The following is a 23,184-nucleotide window of genomic DNA, read 5'->3' as shown; positions in this document are numbered from 1 at the left end:
CACACTGGAGAACAGGGTGGGATGCTCCCAGTGCCTGCATTCAGCCCCTGCACGTGACAGCCCCTTTGAGTCAGCAAGCACTGCAGGTCTTGCCTGCTGTCCCAGTACTGTAACTAGCAAGGATTTCAGTGGATGCAGGAGCTCTAAGATGCTCTCAGAGGAGCAGCTCTGCACCATGCCCAGGGCTGCCCTGCTCCATCCACCCCACAGGCACCTTGAAATAGCACATTCTACCAATACCACTGGAGAGGTCCTGCTGGCTCCAGTGGGAAGAGGACCATTTCTTAACCTAGAGGATGCAGGTGGAAGCCACACAATGGGGATAGTTTAGATAAGCATCATATAAAATAGCTGAATCCCAGTTCCTGTGCAGAAATGTATCTGCTTGTATTTACCACCCACATACTATTTTATTAGACGTAATCTCAAACAAGAATTGTTGCCATTGCTGGAGTTTATTTTAACATATGGCCAACTAAGCCTAAGAAAAACACGTAAAATACATTTTAATGTGCTATTCTTGCCTAATAGTTTTTATAAATTTTTTAATGTGCAATATATATTTATACATTCCAAACATTTGGGGAGGTGTACATTAAAAAATTATATCAGTCACAAGTTGACTGTTAAATGAATAAAGTACTGTGGTTCCTTTGTGTTAGTCCAAAACCACTAGCATTGCATTAATTTTCAATAGGTAAAAGGTAATTTGTGGCTTCATAAATTCACTTCAAGACATGGTAATTCTTACCTGGTCACAGCTGTCGGACATTGATAGGCTATACCATGGTGATGGGTTTTTAAAACCAGAGATGGATGTCTTATGAAAATCCTGATGTATTTAAAAAGCTGAAAAATTCTTTCTGTCCAGAAAAAGCCCAGCTGAAGTCCTGGCTGGGGTCAGCTGCTTTCTCTACAATTCAACAAGGCACTGAAACACACATCTAATACTGAGTACAGGAGTCAGTTCTGCTGCCTTTGGTAAACCATTTATGTATGCAACTTTAACACACAATTTGCCACATGATCATGGATATCAGGATCCCATTAACTGAAAACCATTGGCAGAAGGTTTTGGGATCAGGATCCCATTAACTGAAAACCATTGGCAGAATGAGCCAATGGTTTTGGCATTTCCAGTTCTCTCATCCCATCTGCACACAGGTATGGTGCAGGCACCCATCCCACACCTGCAAACAGGGAATGCTGCTTACCTCCCCACTCTCAAATGATTCCCCCAGGCCTTAAAAGAGTATCTGGTGGTGCTGATCATCCCAAGAGCGAAGTGCAGTGGCACATCAAACCACCCTTGGGCTGCCCTGGATAGAAAGCATTCCCTCTCCAAGCTGTTCAGTCACTCTCTCTCATGGAGGAGCACCCTGAAGAGAGACCAGGATGTGCCACCCAGCTAGAGGGATGCTGGAGCCTCAGAGGGTGCTCCTCCATGGAAAGAGACCACAGGGCAGCCCAGGCTCCCCCAGCAAAGCCCCTGAGCTGCTGTGACCCACCAACCCATTCCCACATTGGTTTCTCATCCATATGATGCAGACCCAACCAAGGATGGCAATCACAGAACCATTTAGGTTGGAGAAGACCCTTAAGAACATCAAACCCAAGCATAAATTTAACACAATGAGCCTTGCTCATTTCATGATGCAATATAACTAGAACATGCCAGCCATTCCCTGTTGGAAGACAGGCTCCCAACTCATCAGTGACCACACCCAAGACTGGAAAAAGTCCTTGTCAAAACCATGGATGAAGTTACAGCTAAACACCTCTTCATCAGTCCCTGCTTCTCATGCATGAAGGGACATGGCTCTAAATGTATTCATCCTCATATGAAAGCCCACTCTGCAGAATATAACTGGATACATTCTAAAATATCAGCTTTGTTTCTTCACCAATAAACCAGAAAGCAGCTCTCTCACGTGTTTATTTGAAATAGGGATTTAGCAAGTATTAAATGCTCTCCTCTTAGCTACAGTTCCAAGCCAGGATTTAAATATCTGTGTTACAAGACGAATTCTAGCCTTAAACCTCAGTAAGCACATTCTAAAAATGGAATAAAATAATAAATTCCATGTGCAAATCTCTACCCTCCTGGTAACCTTCCTGACCCAAATATAGCCCATACTCTGACCGGCATGGGATGGTCCCCTTGCTGTATGCTTCAAGTAAAGGAAGCCAGAAAGCCAAGGCACAAAACACTCCCTAATTTTTGCAGTTTTCAGCTATTACCCTCAGAGGACAGGGGGTTGGGGAGGATGAACTCTGAGACCACTTGCAAAGGCCACTCTGCACACATGCAGCATTCTTTATTCAGCATTTACATATTGACTCGCATCCTGTTTTGCTGTAAACCATAATATTACTTCACTGCTGTCTGAAAAATGCAAATTCCAGCAGATCTGGCAAAACACTTTAGCCACTGCTTAGCTTCCAGTCCAGCAGTTGCTCAATGGGGCTATTCATAAGCCCTGCACAGACTTTAATCCTTTCTGCACCAAGCGGTGCTGAGCTCTTTGCCTGGCTGCAATCTGGAGTTCCCAGCAGGAGATATTTTCACTTCTGCCCTCTGGCTTTATCTCCTCTCTTCATGCTGAACATGATGCAACAGCCAAAAAACCAAACAGCCCAAACCAAACAAACAAAACTAAACAAAAAATCCCCCAAAATTAAATAAAACCAAACCAAACCCCGCCTCCCTCAAGAAAATAATAGAGAATGCAATGACTTTGATTTGTTTTCAGTGCTGGCCTGAAGGCAGCCATGGTTCAGCACAAGCAGTGGGCAGCAGAGGATGGTATTGCTGATCACAGCCTGGCTCACCACTACAGACACAGCAGAACTGTCATTTTCTACATTTCTAGGGCACCACTCATACAGAAAACATTCCAGACTAACCTTACATTAGGCACAGGGTTATCATTTTATGAAATGCATTTTTAATTCCTGTTTTTTAAAAAGAAAAAGGAGAATCATATAGCATTTTACATCCAGAGACTCAAACTCCTTATAATTAGGACTGCTGGTTTCCTAGGTAACAAGGATCCAACTCTTTTATGTGAAGTAAAAATAAAGAATAGCTCTATCCAGCTACCGTAGTGGTGTGGGCACTTTATGCCAGTGACGGGATGGTGCTGCAGACGTGGTGGAGCTTGGAGCACCCAGGGCAGCTCTGCTCTGCTGCCAGTGCCACCACACTGGAGGAGGGACACACAGCAGAATATTATCTCCAATCCAGCCAAAATCATGGACATGGACAAGGTGTAGACAGGGATTTCTCCAGCCTTCCCACTGGTGCCTGTGTCCCCTTGGCCCAGGACTCCACTGCTGCCACCACCCCTCTTTCTGCAAGAACAGCATCGCCCACACCCCTCCCCAAGGGCTACAGCCTCCTCTGTATGACTTCACCTTTAATAATAACTTCCAGAGCCCCATGGACTCCAGAGGAAAATAAACTCCAGTTACTTTTCCTTTTTACACTCCTCTTATTTTAGGAATTTGATGTGGGTGTAAAATAAAAAAGACACACCTATCATAGCTGGAAAAAAGCGCTGTGGGTATGATGTGACTCTGGCAAGCACAAAAGTGAATCACAGGAGGATCTGCACCGGCTTTCGAAAGCAGTAATTTGCCTGGACCAGGCTTCCGTAACAGATGTTGCCATTTATATATGTAATTTAGTATTGCTTTTTCAAATATAAAAGAGGAAAATGTGAGTGAGTGTGTCTGTGTGTTGGTGTGTATGTAACTCCTTGAGTGTGCAAGAGTGTGTGAGAGTGTGGCACAGTCATTACACAAAGTCAGGACTTTTGCACCAAGGCCTGGGCACCTGGAGAGCTCAGATGTCCCAGAGCCCACCAGTCACTTGTATAAAATGGTTTTCTCTGGATGGTTTCTCCCTCTTCCCCTGCTTCTGGCAACCCAGAGCCAGAGCCTGTCTCGAGAGCAGCTGAAGGGACATGGCCAGAGGGACAGCCCCTCTCACAGACAGCTGGCCTTTGTACACCCCATGTAATGTGTTGGAAGTTCCTGGCCTCCCTCTGTCACCAGTGTCTGGGAGATCATTTTCAATCAAGCACCATGGATTTCTGTATCCTTCAATATATTGTACTCCACTGCAGATGTCAGGTCAGAGTCATTCATGCAGCCAAAACCTGGTTACATCCACAAACCATCTAAGCATCTGAGCTAACAGAATGTCTTTTGAACAAAACCCAATTATTTGCACAACATTGGACAGGGGGTTGTTCACTTCTGCAGAAGAATGCCTGTGATGTTTAAATGTTTTCCAAGAAAACTCTTTTCCTTTTTTTGCTTTACATCAAACCACAAAGCTTCTTCCTTATCTATTAGGAATCTTTATTACAGATAAACTGATGAGAGAATAAGATAGGCTGAGTAAATTTGCAACTGCTGCTATATTAAAAGCCAATAGGGGAAGAGATACAATTTGCTTGAGCTTCCGAGTACTGCTTTGAGAAGAAACGTGGCCATCAGGGCAGCTCTGAGGCTGGCAAGGACCTGTGGGCAGCCTGGGATGGTCTTTCCCTCCCCCTCCTCTGCTTCCCCACCTGGATGGTGTGACCTTGCTGAAGGAAGTTACCTGGGTTCAGAGCAACCTCAGCAAGGTGGTCCCCCATGCAGGGCCACCGAGCCATGGCGAGTGATGCCGTGGATGCCACGAGTTCACGTGGGCTCAAAGGAAGAAGATAACTTATGGAACAGAAAGGCACCCAGGGATACCTAATACCTGGAAATCACCATGGTTTGGAAGTCCCCAAACTGGAAATATCTTGGGTGTGGGAACATGTGCAAGGCACCGTCACACAGCTTTCTCCCCAGCACTGTCCCAGACACTCCCAATTTCCTGACTCACCCCTTCCTCCCCACTCTCAGGTTGTGTTCACCTCAGCATTCCAAGAACCAGAGCATCTTGAACCACCAAAATTAATGTTTGCTCTTCTGTTTTTTTAGTTGAAAACACAGAAATGCTATATTTGACAAGTTACTCCTTTTGCTTCCAGATACTTTTCAGACCTGTTTCCCCACTTCTCCCCCACATGCTCTGGCCAGTTATAAGCACCAAAAAGTTTTACCAAGGAGCTTTTCAACCCAAGTCTAATGTTAAATACAGCTCAGATTCATGGGACACTCTACATAAACCCAGCAGAGACATAATGTGGCATGAGGCGTTTGCAGAATTCACATTGGAAATCCACAGAGGTGCTTAAAAAGACATCTACCCTGATCAAAGTGATTTATATTTTTCATGAGTGAGCAATTTGCTTACTAGGAAAAAGACAAATTTAATTTTTAATTCGATCCCCATCAAAACAATATTTTCTTGTTGCTATGACAGCTGAAAGGAAAACCTCTTCCCTTGGCAAGAGCCAGCTAACAGCACTGCCGCACATCCCCCAGCAGCAGCTCAGGGAGGGAACACAGCCATGTGCATCATTTTTGGCTCTTGGTGGCTTTGATTTGATGGGATTTTTTAAAAGGACATTTTGAAGCCAGGAACTAGAAAGTGTCTTTGGAGAGACTGAGGGGAAAGAGCTACAAAACATGGGAGCCTCGTAACGCCTGTGGGACCGTGGACTCTCCAAAGCCCTGCGGATCATCCCAGGGACCCTCTGGGTTTCACACCGGGCTCCTCAGACCAGCTGCCCTGCACCATAACCCAAACTGCACCTCTAATCCAAGATGCACAATGCTGGGAAGGGAGAAAAAAGACATCTGCTGACCATCAGCAGATATGGCAAGAGGCCAACAACAATAACAGAAAGGGCTTAAATGCAAAACCGTTCTTTTCCTTCCACTCCTCCTCCATGGCTACCATCCTTGCAGTACTGAAGAAGTGCCCTGATGAATAAATATCTTCTTTGCCTTAGCAACAGTTAGCAACAGAGTCATGGTTTTTTTGCCTTGCTCAAAAGAAACACATCTCAAACTAACATAGATGATTTAAACGGCAATAAATATAGAACGTGGGTGTAATCAAAAATCGCTGAAATGCAGATCACACTTTTTAGCCTGGGTTATTTTAAAGCACGAGCAAAACTGCCAATGATCTGTAGAAAGAGCAAGGAGAGGGCTAAAGGGGAAAGGAAAATCATAGCAAGATTTGAGGAGGACCGAGATACACTGTCCATTTCTCCTGAGCAAAGCTGAGGCCAGGAACAGCGATGAAACCTGAGGTTTGCCTTCAGCCTTGAGTACAATTTGAGTTTCTGCAGCAGATTTCACTTTTTACAAACTGCAAAGGTTGCATATAGTAAAAAATCTGTTAAATCCATAACCCCAGTGCACAGCAAACGTATTCTTTTCACGGCTCTATTCCTTTAACAGTTCATTTAAGATGTCTGCCTTGCATTTTTCCATTTGGTGTTGGGAAAATGTTTTCTTTTACCTGGCATAGAGCCCAATTCAACAGAAAAAGAAAGCCCTCCCCGTTTCCATGGGGCCCTGCAGTATAAGACATGGGACTGGTTTTACCTTTAACCAGGCTACTTTCAGCTCTGCCACCAGTATTTTGGCCCCTTCCCTTCAGCCCAGGCTCTTTTCCTCCTGGTCATTTAGAGGATGAGTTAATCCTTGCTGCTACCTACCATCAAGAGCAATTCCCTACCACCACCTCTGCTCCTCCAAGGGTTGTCATCACCACCTTCACCACAATCCATGAGAGCCAGCTCCCTGCAGCCCTTTCCATCCCACATCCTCTAGCCTCGGTCCCAAAGAATGCAAAGCTCTATTGCCACCAGCAAAGTGTCACAAGACATGGGTCTAGCTGGGGTTTTGGTGACACCTCCGTGCTCTTTCTCCACCAAGAGAAATATTTCTGATTTCCATACACATCACAACAGGAATCACAGCTGGACCACAGAACACAGCCTGGCTTCTGCCCAAAACCAAACAATGCCAAATATCACTAACTGCAAACCAAAACAACGGCATGGTTCTGCTGATAGGGCACTGCTAAAGGGTAGCCTCAGGGTCCAGCAACTCCATGGGAAAGAGCAGATCTTTGGGATACCTGGCTCCCACGGATACGGGGGGAATGGCAATTGGAGGCAGACAGTTCCAACGTGTCCTGATTTTACCTCTCTAGAGAGAAATAAAATATGTCACAGGTAAAAAAATATCTCAGAGAGATAACAGCCTTTGGTTCCTGCTGAGTTTTCAGGATAAAAACTGGTTGAATTTTTTTTTTTTTATCTCAGACTGAAGCTGGGGATGGCAGAAGGCACCTCTGCAGCCAAGTAAACAGAGCTCCCCAGCAGACACTGTGTAATGCCACATCCCCTTCTTCATACTGTTCTATTCCAACAATGAAAACCTGCTAGGTGCTTTTATCTAATTACCTATTGACTTCAGAGAAGCAGCCCCCTGCTCAGTGATGAATGAGGAATGATTCCCATGCCACACTCCATCAGGACACCGCGTCGTAACGCACGTCACAGGGCTGTGCCCTATGGATGTGTAGCTGAAATGACTCAGTAGAATGATGCCAGCTGTGCTGACTGAGAATTGGGCTGCTACGTGGCTTTCTATTGTACGTAGATGTCTAAATCCCTAAGCCTGAAGTAAAATAATTTATAAGCTTCAGGTAGAAAAGATCTGCTCCCAAATCCTCATCGCTTTTCAGTCCTGGTCTCTTACATATTATACTCTATCTGCATTTAATGTGCCCTTAAGGTGGGGATTAGGCAGACATTTGATTACATCTTTTATGTTTATGGCAATTCATTTCCAAACCTTTACAAACTTTAATTAAATGTTACATTTTTACTGCCTCATCCTGAATTGAGAGAGAACAGCAGAGAAAAATCTGTCCTCAAACAGAATTTACATTTCTAAAGCACCTTTTTCTGTGCAAGCACCTTAGGGCTACTGCATAAAATCATCCTGAGCTGCCTTAAGATGTATCAGTGCAGACATCAAAGCAGCTCTAATACCCAGCCTCACGCAGACCTGCACACAGCTGAGATCACTGTGTTTCCAAGCACAAAATAAAACACCTCCTGCCAAAACCAACCATCGATCCCCTCAAGAGGTGGCCGAAAGTGAGAGCAGAAGGCAAGCTCCAGCAGTAAAACCCAACCTTTGCCTTTGAGAAGGCTCACAGGAAGGGGCCTGGTGACCAAAAGCATGGCAACTTCATTCAGCCCCTTTTTTTGAGCATCTCTGTCCACAAGAGGAGACACCACTGTGTTCCCATGAAGCTGAAGGGGAGCTCAGCATTCCCAGTGAGGAGATCTCAGCAAAGCCAGTTCTCCAGAACTGGGAATCTCCAAATTTAATCCCCCCCTTGACTGCAAAGACTTCCACTGACTGGGAAATCTAATGCCATTTCCTTAAAATTAGGTTGCAGTCGGGGTCACTCCACCCCTGGCTCAGTGAAAGGCCACACACCTGCATGCGTCATCTCCGTGGTCATTTTGCAGAGGGATACAACCCAAAATTTGTCTCTGCTCAGCATTTTGGACCAAAGACATTGGTTTTGAAGCCAAATTTTAATTGCAGGTTGGAAATTGGGAACTTGTCTGATTTTAAAGTCTGGGTGCAGCAGAAACCATTGTCAGAAGCTGTCAGATCAAAAAGACAGGGAATCTTGAAGACTGCATGAGCTCTGAAGCTTTGCTCTTTAGGGTCAAGACAGAAGAAACGTTACCAAATTTTTATCATTTAAGAAACTAAAGCCTGGCTTGAACACCACCACATCACTGCAATCCATTGGAATAAATTCAAACTACATAAGGAGAACACTAAAAAAGGTTTAGTTGAAAATCTCACAGGTCGGCTAGCATCAAGATTGAAGCTGCAGACACTCCTGTGCAGACACAGAAAACAATGAATCAGTAGCAAGGATTCCTGTTTTCTGCTTTCCTGCAGCTCTCTGCCCATCCTTTCAATGACACATCCAGTGATACTGCCCCCTCACTTGCTACCTCCCCATCCTACAGCATTCGGGGTGGCACGGTGAGATGACATCTCTGGTGCTACCCGAGCTGTCAGGGCACCCCAGCTCCCCGTGCCACAGTCAGCTCCAAGCCCTTTAAACAGCTTGGGGAAGGTAGGATTTAAATCACTGATCACCCTTGTGTGTGCCCCCTGTGCTAGGCTGAAATTTCACTCCTTGGGTTACCATTGTTGGAAGCACCACGCATGCACAGAGCATCCCACTCTGCAAACTCACTTCCAAACAGCTTCACTTTTCCTGGATCACACAAAGGCATTTCCCAGCAATAACCATGATCAGGCCAAATTCTGGCCTTCCAGCTGCTGTTGTTGCCATCAAAGAGCATTAAGAAGATGTAAAGCTGTGTTTCGCTTTGCCTAAAAAAATCACACAAAGGCCAGACAAATTTTATTCGAGGACTGTCATCACAGGCCTCGCACTGATGACCACTTTCTTGGTCCCTGGGAAATTCATGACATGACTTCCCTGAGGTCAGGATTTCACTCCAAACTTGGAAGAGTTCAGGTCAAAGGAAAGTCTCAGCAGTTGCTGCGTGCGCTCCAAGGAGCGGCTGGAGCAGGGAGCCAGTGTTTAACAGCACTTGCAGCCCTGCAAAATTTTACAAGACACAACCCTCGCATTAGAGGATCCATTTCTTTCTTCATAAAATATATTGGGCCTTTCCACAAACTCCTTTTATTGGTCCATTTGGCTACTCACTCCTTTTATGAACTACTCAAGCTCCTGGATCATCTGGAAAAGCCGAGGGAGATGGTGGAGCTGAACCACAACGATGTGCTGGCCATGGCTAACAACCCTCTCTGCTACCAGGGCTCGGGCACTGTGTGCCAGCACACAGGGCAGCTGGATTTCATCCCCTGAAATGAAGCATGCAGCATCTTTTTAACCCATTTCTTCTCACTGCCTACAAGATTTTGGAGTCCCAAAGTGGAGATAAACCCCCCAAACCCAGGTGCCTTTATGCCTTTCACTTCAGACCAAAATCTACTTGGCAGCAAACAAGCAGTTAAGACTGGGATTTTTTTTTTAACCAGCCTTCTACATCTCTTCCATGGGGGTCCTTTAATTGATCTAGTTAGAAAGCAAGCTTGCATGGAGGTCCACATGCTAACATAACAACATATTTTAATTGTGTATTTAAATAGTTTCATTTCTATTGACACTGGCTAAGGTGAGTCATAAAGCTTGCCAGTCTCCAGCATAAGGCTGGACAATTCACGAGTGCAGCTTTTCAAGCTCTGCATTGCCACATCTCTGTTAACAACAACAAAACATTTCACAACCACTGTTTCCCAAGGAGACAGGTACTAGAGGCACGCTGTGTGCTAAGTCCAGTGCACTGAAAAAAGACCAGCAAATCCTTACAAGAAAGGAAAAGCAAAGCAGCACGAGCAGATACGTGCCTGGCTCTACACTTGTGCTCCTGCCCAAAAACCTGCAGCCAGAAGGGCAGAACCAGGATCCTGTGCTCCAGGCTGTGGTGTTACAACTTGCTTTTGGTCCCAGTCCCAGAGCTGCAACAGTTCGTTCCCAACAGTGTTCTCCCAGTACTTCCCAGCCCACCACCAGAGGCAGGAGCATCTAACTTTAGGTGGTGGCAGCACCATACTGCTCTCACAGCCCCAAAATCACCAGGAACCAATCCAGGAACCACCATAATGGGACAAAACACCCATTCCCAGAGCCCAGCTCCAGCGACACCTCCAGGAAAGTAATTATCCAGGCACAATGATACAAGAGCATCTTTATCCTAGTGAGAAAGTGCTTTGCAGCACGTGGGCCAGCTTGTATCCTTGAAATTACTCACATATGTCATGTCTGAGCTGTACCAAGCCCTTGTGAAATAACCAGCCAAGGGCGAACGCTGCTTGTGACAATCCCACAGAAAGGTTGTTGTAAGCCATGTAACAAGGAGCTCTGCTGTCCTCCCAAATAGCAGAAGCTACTTTAAAAAACTCTTACTATTGTAATCTTGGATTACTCCCTACCACCCAAATCCATTTCATCATAATTAGCACCCATTATTATAAAGCCCCTCCAGCATTTCCATATTTCTCTGATCATTATACTCCACAGATTCTCTATAGCAAAATCCACCCAGCTGTGTATTTTGCATAAACTGGTTATCTTGAACCACATGGCCTCTCTTCTCAGGCCCATATTTTATACAACAGCGTTGACACTTCCAGACTCTTGCAAGGAGCCCTGCTTTGAGAGATTTAGATTAAGCCAAACGCAAGCAGCTCACTGGGGGAGACAGGAGGAAATCTGAATTCCTCTTGAATTAATTACTAAAATCTGAAAATTCAGCATGGCATTGTATGATTTTACCACGAAACATGTCACCCAAAGCATGGCACAAAATCCAACTGCCCAGAATACTTCAACAGCATTACAATGCAGCCAAAAGCTGACCAAGGACTTGGCTTTAGAGTTCTTGATTCTTAGGAGAAAAACACACAGTGCACTAAGAGTTAAACTAGAAACATACCTTGGAAGTACCTTGGCAGTATCTGAGCAATTACCTTAAGGGAAAAAAATGAAAAAAGCCCATTTTTGTTGGGAAAAAAAAATAATCTTATTATAGAAGATGAGATGGCACCAATCTCTGTGATCATCTTTGGACCATGAAGCACACACCTCTGCACCTCCAGGATGAGGTCCCTCCCCTGGCAAGCAAGTGCTTCATTTTCCAACTAACAACACTCCAGCCAGCATCCAGCCCTTCCACAGTATCCTTGGGGCTAGGGCTGCTTCCTGCTCCAGGCACAAACCTCAGTATTTTAGATCTCCTTACACAGACAGCTTCTACAGTAAGGAGAAGAACAATATCAGGGACTTTCACAAGAGCCTCACAACTCCACAAACTTTGGTGCTGCTAGGAACGAGACCTCAGCACTGCAAACCCCAGCACAGAACCCCCCAGCCCCAGATCTGCTGCTTTTATAGACAGAAGGACTCTTAATTCTTCCCCCTCCAATATAATCCATCTTTCAAGATCTTTCCTTTGCTCGGGCAGTTCCCAGCATCCCAGGCTAAGAAGATGAAGATTGCAACCCTTCACTAGCCAGGGCCTCTTCATTTTCTCCTCTCAGCACACTTCAGTCCCTCTGAAGCTCAGCATAACAGCAGGCAGAGCATTAATCAACACAACATGTGCTTCACCTAACTTCAGCAACCACTACGAATATTTAAGTTTTACATTATGTGCTGGGATTATTTTTATATATACGCCACCCTGTGTCTTTTTATATACACACTCACACCCCTGTATAAGCAAACACACACAGAGTATTTCATTTCTGCAAACTATAATTTAAGCACAGGGATTTTTTTCCCCTTCGGGCAGCTGGAGCAGCAGCTGAGTTGTGCAGCAGCGATGCCGAGTGCCCTCTGCTGTACATGAGGCAAATGCTTCTTTGTTTAAAAATATTCTTTAAATACTTACAACTTTTCTTAGGAAAATATTTATGAACACTGCATTTGATCATTTTGAGCGCAACATGCAATAATGGTGCCACCTGATTTCTCCTGTCAGACTAAAAGATTAATGTCTCTTCCAAGTTACCTCAGCAGAAAGTAAATAAGTCTGGGCTGGAACTGCACAGGGTCCAATGTGAAAATGTTTTATTTATACACTTGAGAATGACAAAGGGAGATCAGGACAAACAATATAGCCTTATTATTCAGGCATTTATCAGATAGCCTTCACACTTCAGCAAATCACACATCTATTAGAGGTACAAGGCTGAAACTGTCACGTGGCAATGTGAAATCATTTTTCTATTGTAAAGCAGCATTGTTCCTGCTACTGGAAGGAAAGATAATATTAAAACATATTCAAATATATGTATTTCAAACTGCTACACCTTGTAATAAATTATGCACTTGATATTAAAAATCCAAGCTATGCTGCACAAACCTGACTTCAGAATATTAACTTTTATTGTCTTCTCACATCCCAGTTCTTCTCACATCTGACATTTAAAGGGGCTGCACTTTAGACATGTGGCCTTTATGGCACCAAATGCAGGTAATAGGGTCCAGCCACATCAACATGATGAGTGCTCCCACTGTTTGACAGGTAAGAACAGAAAGGGAATCACCCTTGTCCCTATCCTGCTGCTACTTCTTAAAATGTGTAATTTCAAGCAAAAGTCTGACTTTGATAGAGTTGGGGTTTTGGAAAAACCGGGATTAAATCATCTGCTAAGAGTCAGGGCAAGACAGGGGACACAGAGCCCAGCAGCATCTCTGCACAGGGTTCCACCTCCACCCAAGGCAGACGGCTCAAAGAGCAGCCAGGTCTTTCTCCACAGAGCAAACCCTGCCATGACAAGCACCCAACAGCCTGGAGAGGTCAGAGCAGCACTGGCTGCTACACGAGCATCAAAATCCCAGTTACTGGCACCAGGACATATTTTCTCCCTCTCTGTGTCACGCTCCCACAGAAGGAGACATCTTTTTTTAACCTGTCTCTGTGCAGTACCTTGGCACTGCAAGCAGGGCCCATCTGCTCTGCAGAGCTCCGTGAGGACACCTCCACACTGCCCTTTGAAGGTGGGAGGGGGACAGGGGGGTCCAAGCACCCTTGGGTGCTGGCTTGAGATGCCAAAGCCCCCAGGGTGCTTCCACACAGCCACTCTGTCCCTGGCAGATCAAAGAGCTGGTTGTCATCAGCACAATCACACCAGAACAACTGGTTCCTCATCCCTTCCAGTGACTCACTGCAAAACCTCTCAATTTCCAGCATTTGTATTCACTTCACAGCTTGGATTTCCTAGAGGAGGCACTACCCAGGAAAACAAGCCTCCTCTTACGCCCTCCTGTAAATGTGTCCGCATAAAGCTGATCAAAAATATTCCAGATTATTTTTTTAAACACAATCTTTTACCAGCTTTTTTTTTCCGCCAACAAAATGCTGTGGTTTTTTATAACTTCTCATCTTGCTCTTCTAAGAGCATTCAGGGATTCTTGTCCTAGATTCCCTGTCTTGGTTGAAGGCCAAGCATCACTAGCTGAGCCAGAGGGAATATAAAAGTATCTTTCTAAGACGCTATAGAAAAGAAGAAGAATTGGACCCTGGGAGACAATTCGCTTTTATGCCTTGGGTATTTAAGGATCAAATGCACATTTGTGAGCTGACACCAGGTAAAGAGGTGGCTTTGAGACTTTATGGCATCTAAAGAAGCCTCTCAAAGCATTTTTTTACCAACTAGAGCAAAAGAGAAATCGAGGAGCAGTGACACAACCCCTGGTGTGGCTGCCAAGCCCCTGGGGACAGCAGGGCTCGTGGGCCACTCCTGGTGACACCAGGGCCACTTGCAACCACTGCTCCGCTTGCAAAGCAAACAGATGAAGGCAGGGAAACGGGAACCACCCAAGACATGCTGAGGAGGTTTCCTATGGTTACTGCTGCCATGGAAATATGTTTTTTTGTTGGCTTGATCTAAATAATCTCTGGCTCCTTGGCTGCAGTATGCTTCCTGCAAGGTTGGCTTGGATCCTTAGACCTTCACCTTGCTGCTGGAATGTCAAGGCACTGAGCAGCGGCCACCTCCAAGCTGGTCCAGGAGCATCTCAAACCTCAACTGCTTGAGCTCTCCTCTGGACTCCCTGAAGCCTGTGACTTGGTTTCAAGGAGAAGAGGAGGAAAGAAAGTGGAGGGAGGGGAAAAGACATCCTTTACTAATTGCTCACAGCTGTGTCCGAGCAGCTCCCACTTCAGCTGCCAGGAACTGCAGGCTCCAGAGCAAGAGAAACCCCTCAGAGGGAGAGGGACTCTCCATCCATCCACAGAGCTCTGCATAGGGATTTCAATAATTACACTTACACACTCCCCTTATCAGCAAGAGCAGCCATTATGTTTTTATCACCACAGCAGCAGCATCCACACAAGGCAATGGATAGGGGATGAAATGTTTGCTGCAATGGCTGAGTACAAAGTGTCTCGCTCCGCAGTGAGAATAATAATTGTCACACTGAGCTCTCCAAGTGATAAGCCCTGGTATCAGGGTCCTGTGTAGAGCACAGCCACACGTGGGAAGAAACAACCTCTCCAGCAGCAGAGAGGAGCACCCTGAGTTTTCTGTACACCTCCTGACCCAAGAACTGGGGAACTGAGAAAGGTTCTGGCCATTGGGACTGCACTGATACATGTCTGGGGTCTGCAAGCATGAGAAAAATGTTCTTTACAGCCATGCTCATGAGGTTTACCCTGAAATTAGTTTTCTTCACGTCAGACAATTCTGCTAATGTTACAAATTCCTTCAACATTAGATAGTGACCGCAGAGATGCTACAAGCACAGGAAGGGTCCGGCTTTCCACCACCACGGCTGGGAGATTATTCATTGGAGAAAAAAGCAAATAGCCAAATGAGCACCGCAAATTGCAAAGCCAGCTGCCAAAGGTCTCAGCTGATACTATCGGCCATCCTTAAACTCGGTGATAGACTTACGAGCCAGACAATGAAAACGCAATTCATTATTTGAAGAGTGACTCACTGGTGTAATAAGGATGGATTACTGGGCGGGGGGGATGAGGGGGGGAGAATGTCTTTGAAAAAGTCTAAAAGACTGCAGATTGACTTCTTAAGGGCAAACAGAAAAAGAACAAAACCAAAGAAAAACTCTTGAACACCCTGAACAGACTCTCCAGAGCCGAGAGCAACAAAGAGGAGGGCAGCGCTCAGTGGGCGTCAGCCAAATAGCTGCGCCCAGCCCCTTCAGCGGGGATCCCGGGTTCCAGCATTTATCCCACCAAAGAGGTGCCTGGCAGCTTTTTCTTTCACGCCACACCACGCTGGTGACAAAGGCCTGTTGCAAACCCTCCAATGAAGCAGTAGGAGTTTTCCTAGCAGTAGGAGTTTTCCTGCCGGCCCAAGACAGCCCACACGCGGCACAGCAGCGCCGGGCTCCAGCGGGACGCACCGCCCGGGCAGCGCGGGTCCGAGCGGGCAGCAGCACCGGCAGGACGGCTCGGGAAGGGATAAGGATGGCGACAGCGGGGATGACAGCTCAGCTCTGCATGTCACAGCACCAGTGCAACTCTTCATCTCCCACCTCCTCCCTCTCACCAGCTCAGCAGAGGCTTCAACAAGCGATTTTAAGCCCATTTCCCTGGGCTAGGGTGGATGCACAGGGAGCTCAGGACCTTACACATCCAGCAGCACTGCGCTGTTAAATCATTCACCAAGTCCCACTAAATCACAGCCTTCACAGCTCCCAAATCCATGACCACAGCCTCCAGCACCAACAGTTGTCTGCTTTTAGGAGATCCAAGCGCAAGCCAGTCCATCCTGCTTCCAGCTTTTGTGGATCTCTCCTGGGCAAATCCATCCCAAAAGGCTCCATGAGGGAACTGTGCTTTGCCAGTGTCCAGCAGCACAATCTCGTGGCTGAGGCACCAGCAAAGTACTCACCAGCCAAATTCTGCCTTTGGGATGGCAAACCCCACTGGCTCAGACCAGGCAGGTCAACTTCTACTCTTTGCTGACCAAGAAGCAGTTGTAGTCGTTTTCCAAAAAAATAAAAAATTAGTGCAAAAAAACCCGATCAAATTTTAAAATTATTTGTTTAGAAGTAAAATATCACACAAACTCAGAATTCAGTGTGTCAGCTCTGCAGACAGCTATCCATCATCAGTGTAATTCACAATCACACCAGATACAGAATAAAAATCAGCCCAAATCCCTCAACAGCTTATAAGTGTTTTTTTCACACCAATCGTAAAAATAGAATTGCACAAGGCCACTTCAAAACAGACAGAAAATTACCCACACTGCCTGTTCCCTAGGAGAAATTCTGCTTTTCTTGCTTTTGCCAGCAGCTCAGTGGCAATGGAGCCAGGCAGAGCAGCTCCAGTTAGAGCAGCTGCAGAGCAGGGCTCTGTGCTCAGCTGAAATTCAATCAACAAGTGTCCAAACTCCTTTTGAGTTCTTGCAATACAATCCTGAGTGGCTTGTAAAGGACTTCAAACAGAGTCCCTGGGCTTGCCCGGAAACAAATACATACCTCACCTGCTCTTTTGTACGTCGCATACAAAAAAATTAAAGAATTTATTTTAGGCATTTTGCCAGGGACAACACTGCCTCTGACACTGTAATGCTCTGGTAATGTGGATACTGCGTCTCCCAGCCAACACAAACAGGATACCTTATCAGTCTTGGCTGTCTTAAGTGCTGTTTCAAGTGCTGTTTCAGCAGCAGGGCACAAAGAAATGGAACCCACAAGTAAGAAAAGTGTAACTTAAGTGTAACTGTGCACTCAACATTTAGGAAAAGAAATGTCCCAGGGCAGGGTAAAGCTGATACCTACACCACAATCCACCCAAACCCCCATCCCAATGGCCCAGCTGCCCCCTGGTAGAGCTGCTGTTGGAACAGTGGGAGCAGCACGAGCCATCACTCATTACCCCTGCTCTCCCTACTACCATGGGGGTGAAAAGCCCCCCCAAAAAGACGACCTGATTTTCCAAACACTTACACAAGTGTTTAATCTTGCAGGTATAAGAAATAGGACAGCTGCAGACACTGATGCCAAGCCAAGTATACAGTGCAGCATCCCCCTGAGCTGAGCTCCAGTGCACACAGCCACCCACACCAAACCACCCCTGGCACAGGGGCTGAAGGGCACTGACTGCCACTGAAGAACCTGGCAGGGAGTGGCTTCTCCTTTCTGAACCTGTGACCAAATAAGCACACAAAAAATAAATTAAAAACAAGCTAATGATACCAACTGCTTTGTGAAAGGCTTTAAAATCACCAAACAAAACCAGCCGTTGATTTTTTTTTTTGTATCCCCTCTGCCAGGGTGACTTTGGGAAGCAGGTGACTCCTGTCCACCCCTAGGGACAGGCACAGGTCCCCCAGGGACAGCAGCCCTTAGCCCTCTGCAGTCCCTTGGGGTCAGCTCAGGAGTGCTGTGATGGATCTGCACTGGGCTAGACTTGCACTGGCTGAATTTTGTCCATTTCAGCAGGTTCCTAATTGCGAAATGATACATTTTCTAAAACCTTCCAAGCTAGCACAATTCACCATGGCAGTGATAGGAACATCAGACTATTCAAGATAAGGCATTGCTATTCTCACATCTCCAAATCCTTTCTAATAAACATGCAAGGAAGTGCGGAATATGTGAATCCTAAAGAAGAGAGGCACAAAGCCTGTTATTCATGCCAGGGAAAAGCTGGGAGTGTGTGTGTGCAAGAGACATAACCTATGAGAAATGCTGAAAACATATGGAAGCAATAATCTGTACTTTTTTTTTTTTTTTTGGAAGTAGAAACAAATGCTTCAGAATTCGGTGTTATTCGTTCATGTGCTGTGTTACAAATATTATTGTTTCTGCTCTCTGGATGAGGAACTAGGCAGCAAACTGGAGACTCAAAGGCACCCAGGGATGTATACAGGAGCCTGCTGGGGTGTACCTCCCATGGGCAGGATCAGATCCCTAGGAATGCAGACAAAGGCTGCAAACACACAGAATTTCTCACTCATTTCTAACACAGAATTTCTCACTGCTCGTGCACAGCAATCCCCAGAGCACTGGGCACTGAACAAACACACCAACAAAACAAACAGCCACTGCCACAAGCAACTCCCTGCCTACAGTCAACAAGGCAAAGAGGGGAGTTACAAAGCGACTCGTGCACCATCACCCAACAACATCAAACATCACAGGGCTTATGGTCCACCACCTCATTTTGGGTCACTGTCTCGTGACACACATCTCTCTTCCTTGTCCATAGGTTTGTGTGATCCAGTGGTCAATCACACAGCCCTTTGGGCTGATCACCTGGGATCTCCAGGCAGCTCTCTCCTGAGAAGATGAGAAGTTTGTCTTTGCAGGCACTCCCTGATCCAACAAGGCCAGATGAGATCAGACTTCAGCAGAACTGACTGCAGCAGATTATAGCAAGATGCTGAGTTATGGAAATAAATAAACAAATGCTCAAAACAGCTGTATGCAGCAAAATTTGTTAATATGGAACATTACTGAATACTACATCAGGTCACATAAATTTGCCCTGAAAGGCAAGGGCCAGGCACTGTGTGCTGTGCAAACACACACCACTGATATTAAGAGCGCAACGTGTGACAGCAGTGCATGAAGAGAAGCAGATCTCTTCCCTGGCAAAATGTGATTCCAAGGGACGAAGATTGTGTGATGTATGCAAGGAAAAAGATGCTCCAAGAAAAGATATAAGACATAATCTCACACTGAAACTAAAACCCTGGCAAACCAGTCTTTGTCTTCATGTCATGTTTATTATTGCTTTTCAAATGCTTCTGCAAACCAGAAGAATAACTATGGCAACAAAGACTTCTCCAAAGGTTTTCAGACTCTATTTTTAAAATTGTCTTCTCTGTCACAGCATCCAAATTCCTTCCCTCAGAAACCAGCCGTATGCCACTGCCTCTGCAGGCTTTGCAAACCAGGTGGCACATCCCCCCTTCCTCACACCAAAGCTCAAACACCATCCTGATAACTGGGTGTCCTGCTTCTATCTTTTTAGTTGGTGGGTTTGGAGAAGGCAGGGAGCAGGGAACAGCAAGGTCTGCTGAACTGCGAGAGTATTTTGGCTTTCTCTAGGAGCAAACAAACCATGGTTCCGTGGGCTAAACACATGCCAATCTCCCAACACGAAGGATCCGCTATTTTAACTGAGGCACTAAGGCTGTAATTTTACTTCACCCAGAGTAAATCTGAAATTAGTTCTTCACAGTAAGCTTAACAGCAGCAAAAGCGAACCATTTGTCACCTATAAGGTTTGAATATTCACACTAATTGCACCGGGACTAGGTTATAAATTCCCTTCCCCGCTCCTGGACCACCTCCCTGGAAGGCTTTTCTCTGCAAGACATTATGCAAAAGACACTGCTAATGGCTATTCATTCACCAAACTCCAGTGACAGCTTTATTTAATGCCAAAGCTTGTTAACAAGCTGAATGGCATACAGTTTAATGTAATGCAGATCTGATTAGAAAACAGCAACCGGGCTCCTAAGGAGTTCAATTTTTATTGAATTTGATTTCCCTTTTTCCACACAAAGCCACCTTTATTAATGAGGATTTGGTTACCTACATGCCATTTCCATTTTCTAGACTGCAGCCCACACAGATGAACTAAGTCCTTTGGCACTTTGCTGACAACCCACCACAGCAGAAAGTGATGAGATGAGAGGAAGGAGTCGTTTTTCTGCTCAGCCCATGAGAAATTCAGGGTTTTACTGGTTATAGTTTGATAGCTGTGTCTTCATGGACTTTGCCCCCAAACCTTCTCAGAAAAACCACTTACTTTTTCCTCTTTGGGGCTAAATGATTTAAAACTAAAAATTGAATTTCTGCCTCACAGTGAGAGGCAGAGATCTGCGCATACAAAAGAGAGCTTTGAGGGAGTAAGATGTAGGCTGTAGTTGTGCTCTAGTTTAACTGAGGTGTTTTCAATTCCTAACTTCCACCACATTAGCATTAAATATACTGACACTGCTATAGGATAGTTCACCCACTACCCTGAATGTGGGATTATTATTTTGGAGCAAAATTATGAAGATCCAAAAACCAACTTCAAAACCCAGGGACGTTATTTAATTATTTAACAATCCCCTTTCATCTTCATTTTGCACATCACCTGCAGGAGAGAGACCAGGCTTATTCTGAAAACAGTTCTGCAGAATATAATTTATTTTCAAGAGGCTTCCCTGTCTCAGGAAGCATGCCTGTGCTTCCAGGAATGATAAATTCAGTGAATGCTCAGAGCCATCTCTGAGAAAAGTGGCTGTTAAGGCAACACAGGAACACAGGAATCTTCATCCTCTAACAAAGCAATCTGCTTGCTTGAGGGAGTGCCTGCACAGAACACACCTAAAATCACAGAAAGTTGAAAATACACAGTCCAGCATAACTGGGTATAGGCAATGCCTGTCTCAGCAATGGCTTCAGTGTCTGCAAGTTTATAAATTCTGTCTCCCTAAAGCGTTATCACCACTCTGCATCTCTGAAGCAAAACCACGCCATTTACATTTATCAGCAAAACTCTGCTGTCAAAGGATTATAAAAAGCCTTACATATCTCTACTGGTCAATTGATCTGGATTTATACTCCTAATGTGAGGACCCCCTTGCAAACCCTTGTTTTCTTTCATTTTCCTTCTCATTCTGCACATTCAGGTGAACAGCCCCATCAATGAGTGACTGCAACATCTCCTGCACAGAGGGCACAGGCTCCTCAGCATTTCAACCTACAAACTACTGGGAATAATTTGTCTGCTTACCTATTCCTGGCATTTAATAGACCACTGGCTAGTGAAAAATGAACGAATTTCCTCTCTATTGTGTTCTGGCAAATAGACTACTTTATTTGGTTTAATTGCTTAATTACTCTTACATCAAGGCAATTAAATGGGAATGTCTGCAGGAGGGCTCTCAGCTAATGGAGTCCTGGTGTAAGGAAACTTAGTGTAAGGTCTAACCTGCTCAGTGGGATGCAAACCCTGGAGCACAAAGGCTCCAATGCCTCTGGGGGCTGACCCCACCCATACCCAAAGGGTCCCCATCCTTCTCCTGTCCTGGGGGATATAACCACTTCTTTCCTGAGAGAAAGCTGCTGGAAAAATCCACAGTTTTAGCAAAAATCCTCTCCCATGGCTGGGGGTCCTCAGCAAAGGAGATGGTTATGGGTAGTCGTGGCAGGCTGGAGGCTCCTGCACATGGGATTTGGCAGGATCTGGTCTAGAGGAACAGTGTGCCAATGCAGAGGGCACAATCTGAAAAGAGCTGCAACATCCCCCTCATCTGACATTCCCCAGGCAGCTGTGTGCCCCTTCTGCTGGGCCATTTGGCCTCTGGTGGGATCCTATCAAAATTCACTTAATTATTCAAAAGCTACTGTACAGTTGTACTCTCTGACATAACGAAACGTGGAGCACAGCACCTCACAAGTCCTTGGAGCAGGGGAGAAATACTGTTGGTGACCACGGCTTTTCTTCTTATCCTGCATTTGAAAGTTCTCCTTGGCACTTTTAAGTATTACAAAGCAGCTCTGCAGGGACATGAGGAAATCCGGGACAGCCAGAGGACCACGGCGAGCCCCACCTGCTGCTGTGCATCCCTCAGGGCAGACCTCAGCCTATGGAACCCGTCCCACCACACCCTGGGGCAAACGCCAAAGGGAACAATGATTTGCAAGGCTAAACATTAAGATACAACTCAACAGGAATATACCAATCCCCATCCTTGCTCTGAATCCAAGCTTTAATCTGGTGAGACACAGCTCTGAGAAGTAGGGCAGAGGCTGGGAGGAACGCCAAGCACAGCAGATGCTGGAGAAAAGGGTATACCCTGAAAAATAAGGTTAAAAGGTCGCCAAGGGCTCCCTGGCCTACTAAGGCTGTGTAGAGCTCCCAGGGCCCATAGCCCAGATTTAACATCACCAAGTCCCAGATCGCCCATCAGCAGGAACTCATTTCGAGGCAGCAGAACATGGGGAGGGGAGAAGGGGCTGACCCAGGACAAGGCCAGGGCTTGGCTGACCCAGGCTTGCTGTGCTTAGCAGACACCGGCACTGTCAGGTTTGTAAAGAGACACAACAGAAATAACCAAAAATACTATTTTTGCCGGAGTTTCAGGCAGCGGTTTGGTGCAGACCGCAAGAACCCCTTCAGCCCCATTTTTCCCTTCCCACCCCACCCCACCCAGGTTGTCCCTGACAGGGGAGGGCGGCTCAGCCCCCGGCATGACCCGGAGCAGCAGGACGAGCTCCTGAGCGCACCGGGGAAGCTGCGAGGCGGTGACTGCCAAACCAGTTACCCCAGTCCCGCATCTGGATCCTGCTGCGCCCCGCACCGGCGGCGGCCACGGGCATACCTGGTGTGGGGGTGTCCCACCCGTGTCCCCAAAACCCCCACCGTGGGTGGGCAACGCGCTTCGGGCTAACACAAGCCCTCCCAAAACAGCCACACCTGCACCCCGGATGCGCACGGAACTGGAGGGCACCGCAAAGCCCCGCGAAGGGAGAGCCGCGATGGGACCCAGCGCGGAGGGACGGGGCGATGGGCCGGGGGAAAAGAGGGGGTCTGGCCGGGCCTTACCTCCACTTGTGCAGGGCGAAGCCGGGGCACTGGTCCCCGCAGGTGTTGCAGGGCTGGCCCCGCTCCGGCTCCCCCGACGCCGTCAGCTGCAAGGAACAGCAGAGTC

The 23,184-nt window shown here is 46.3% G+C and overlaps 1 protein-coding gene across 1 annotated transcript in view; it reads right to left on the bottom strand.

The window, feature by feature from the left end:
• Nucleotides 1–23,184, bottom strand: part of PRICKLE2 (prickle planar cell polarity protein 2) — a 102,914-nt gene that overhangs the window by 79,371 nt on the left and 359 nt on the right. Inside the window, exon 2 of the mRNA XM_041425788.1 lies at nt 23,079–23,164. Coding sequence (XP_041281722.1) covers nt 23,079–23,164 — 86 coding nt within the window. The remainder of the gene's footprint in view (nt 1–23,078; nt 23,165–23,184) is intronic.

Source organism: Onychostruthus taczanowskii, unplaced genomic scaffold (assembly GCF_017590055.1).
Source record: "Onychostruthus taczanowskii isolate IOZ18803 unplaced genomic scaffold, ASM1759005v1 scaffold9, whole genome shotgun sequence".
NCBI lineage: Eukaryota > Metazoa > Chordata > Aves > Passeriformes > Passeridae > Onychostruthus > Onychostruthus taczanowskii.
This window is presented reverse-complemented; position numbering and strand designations above follow the sequence as displayed.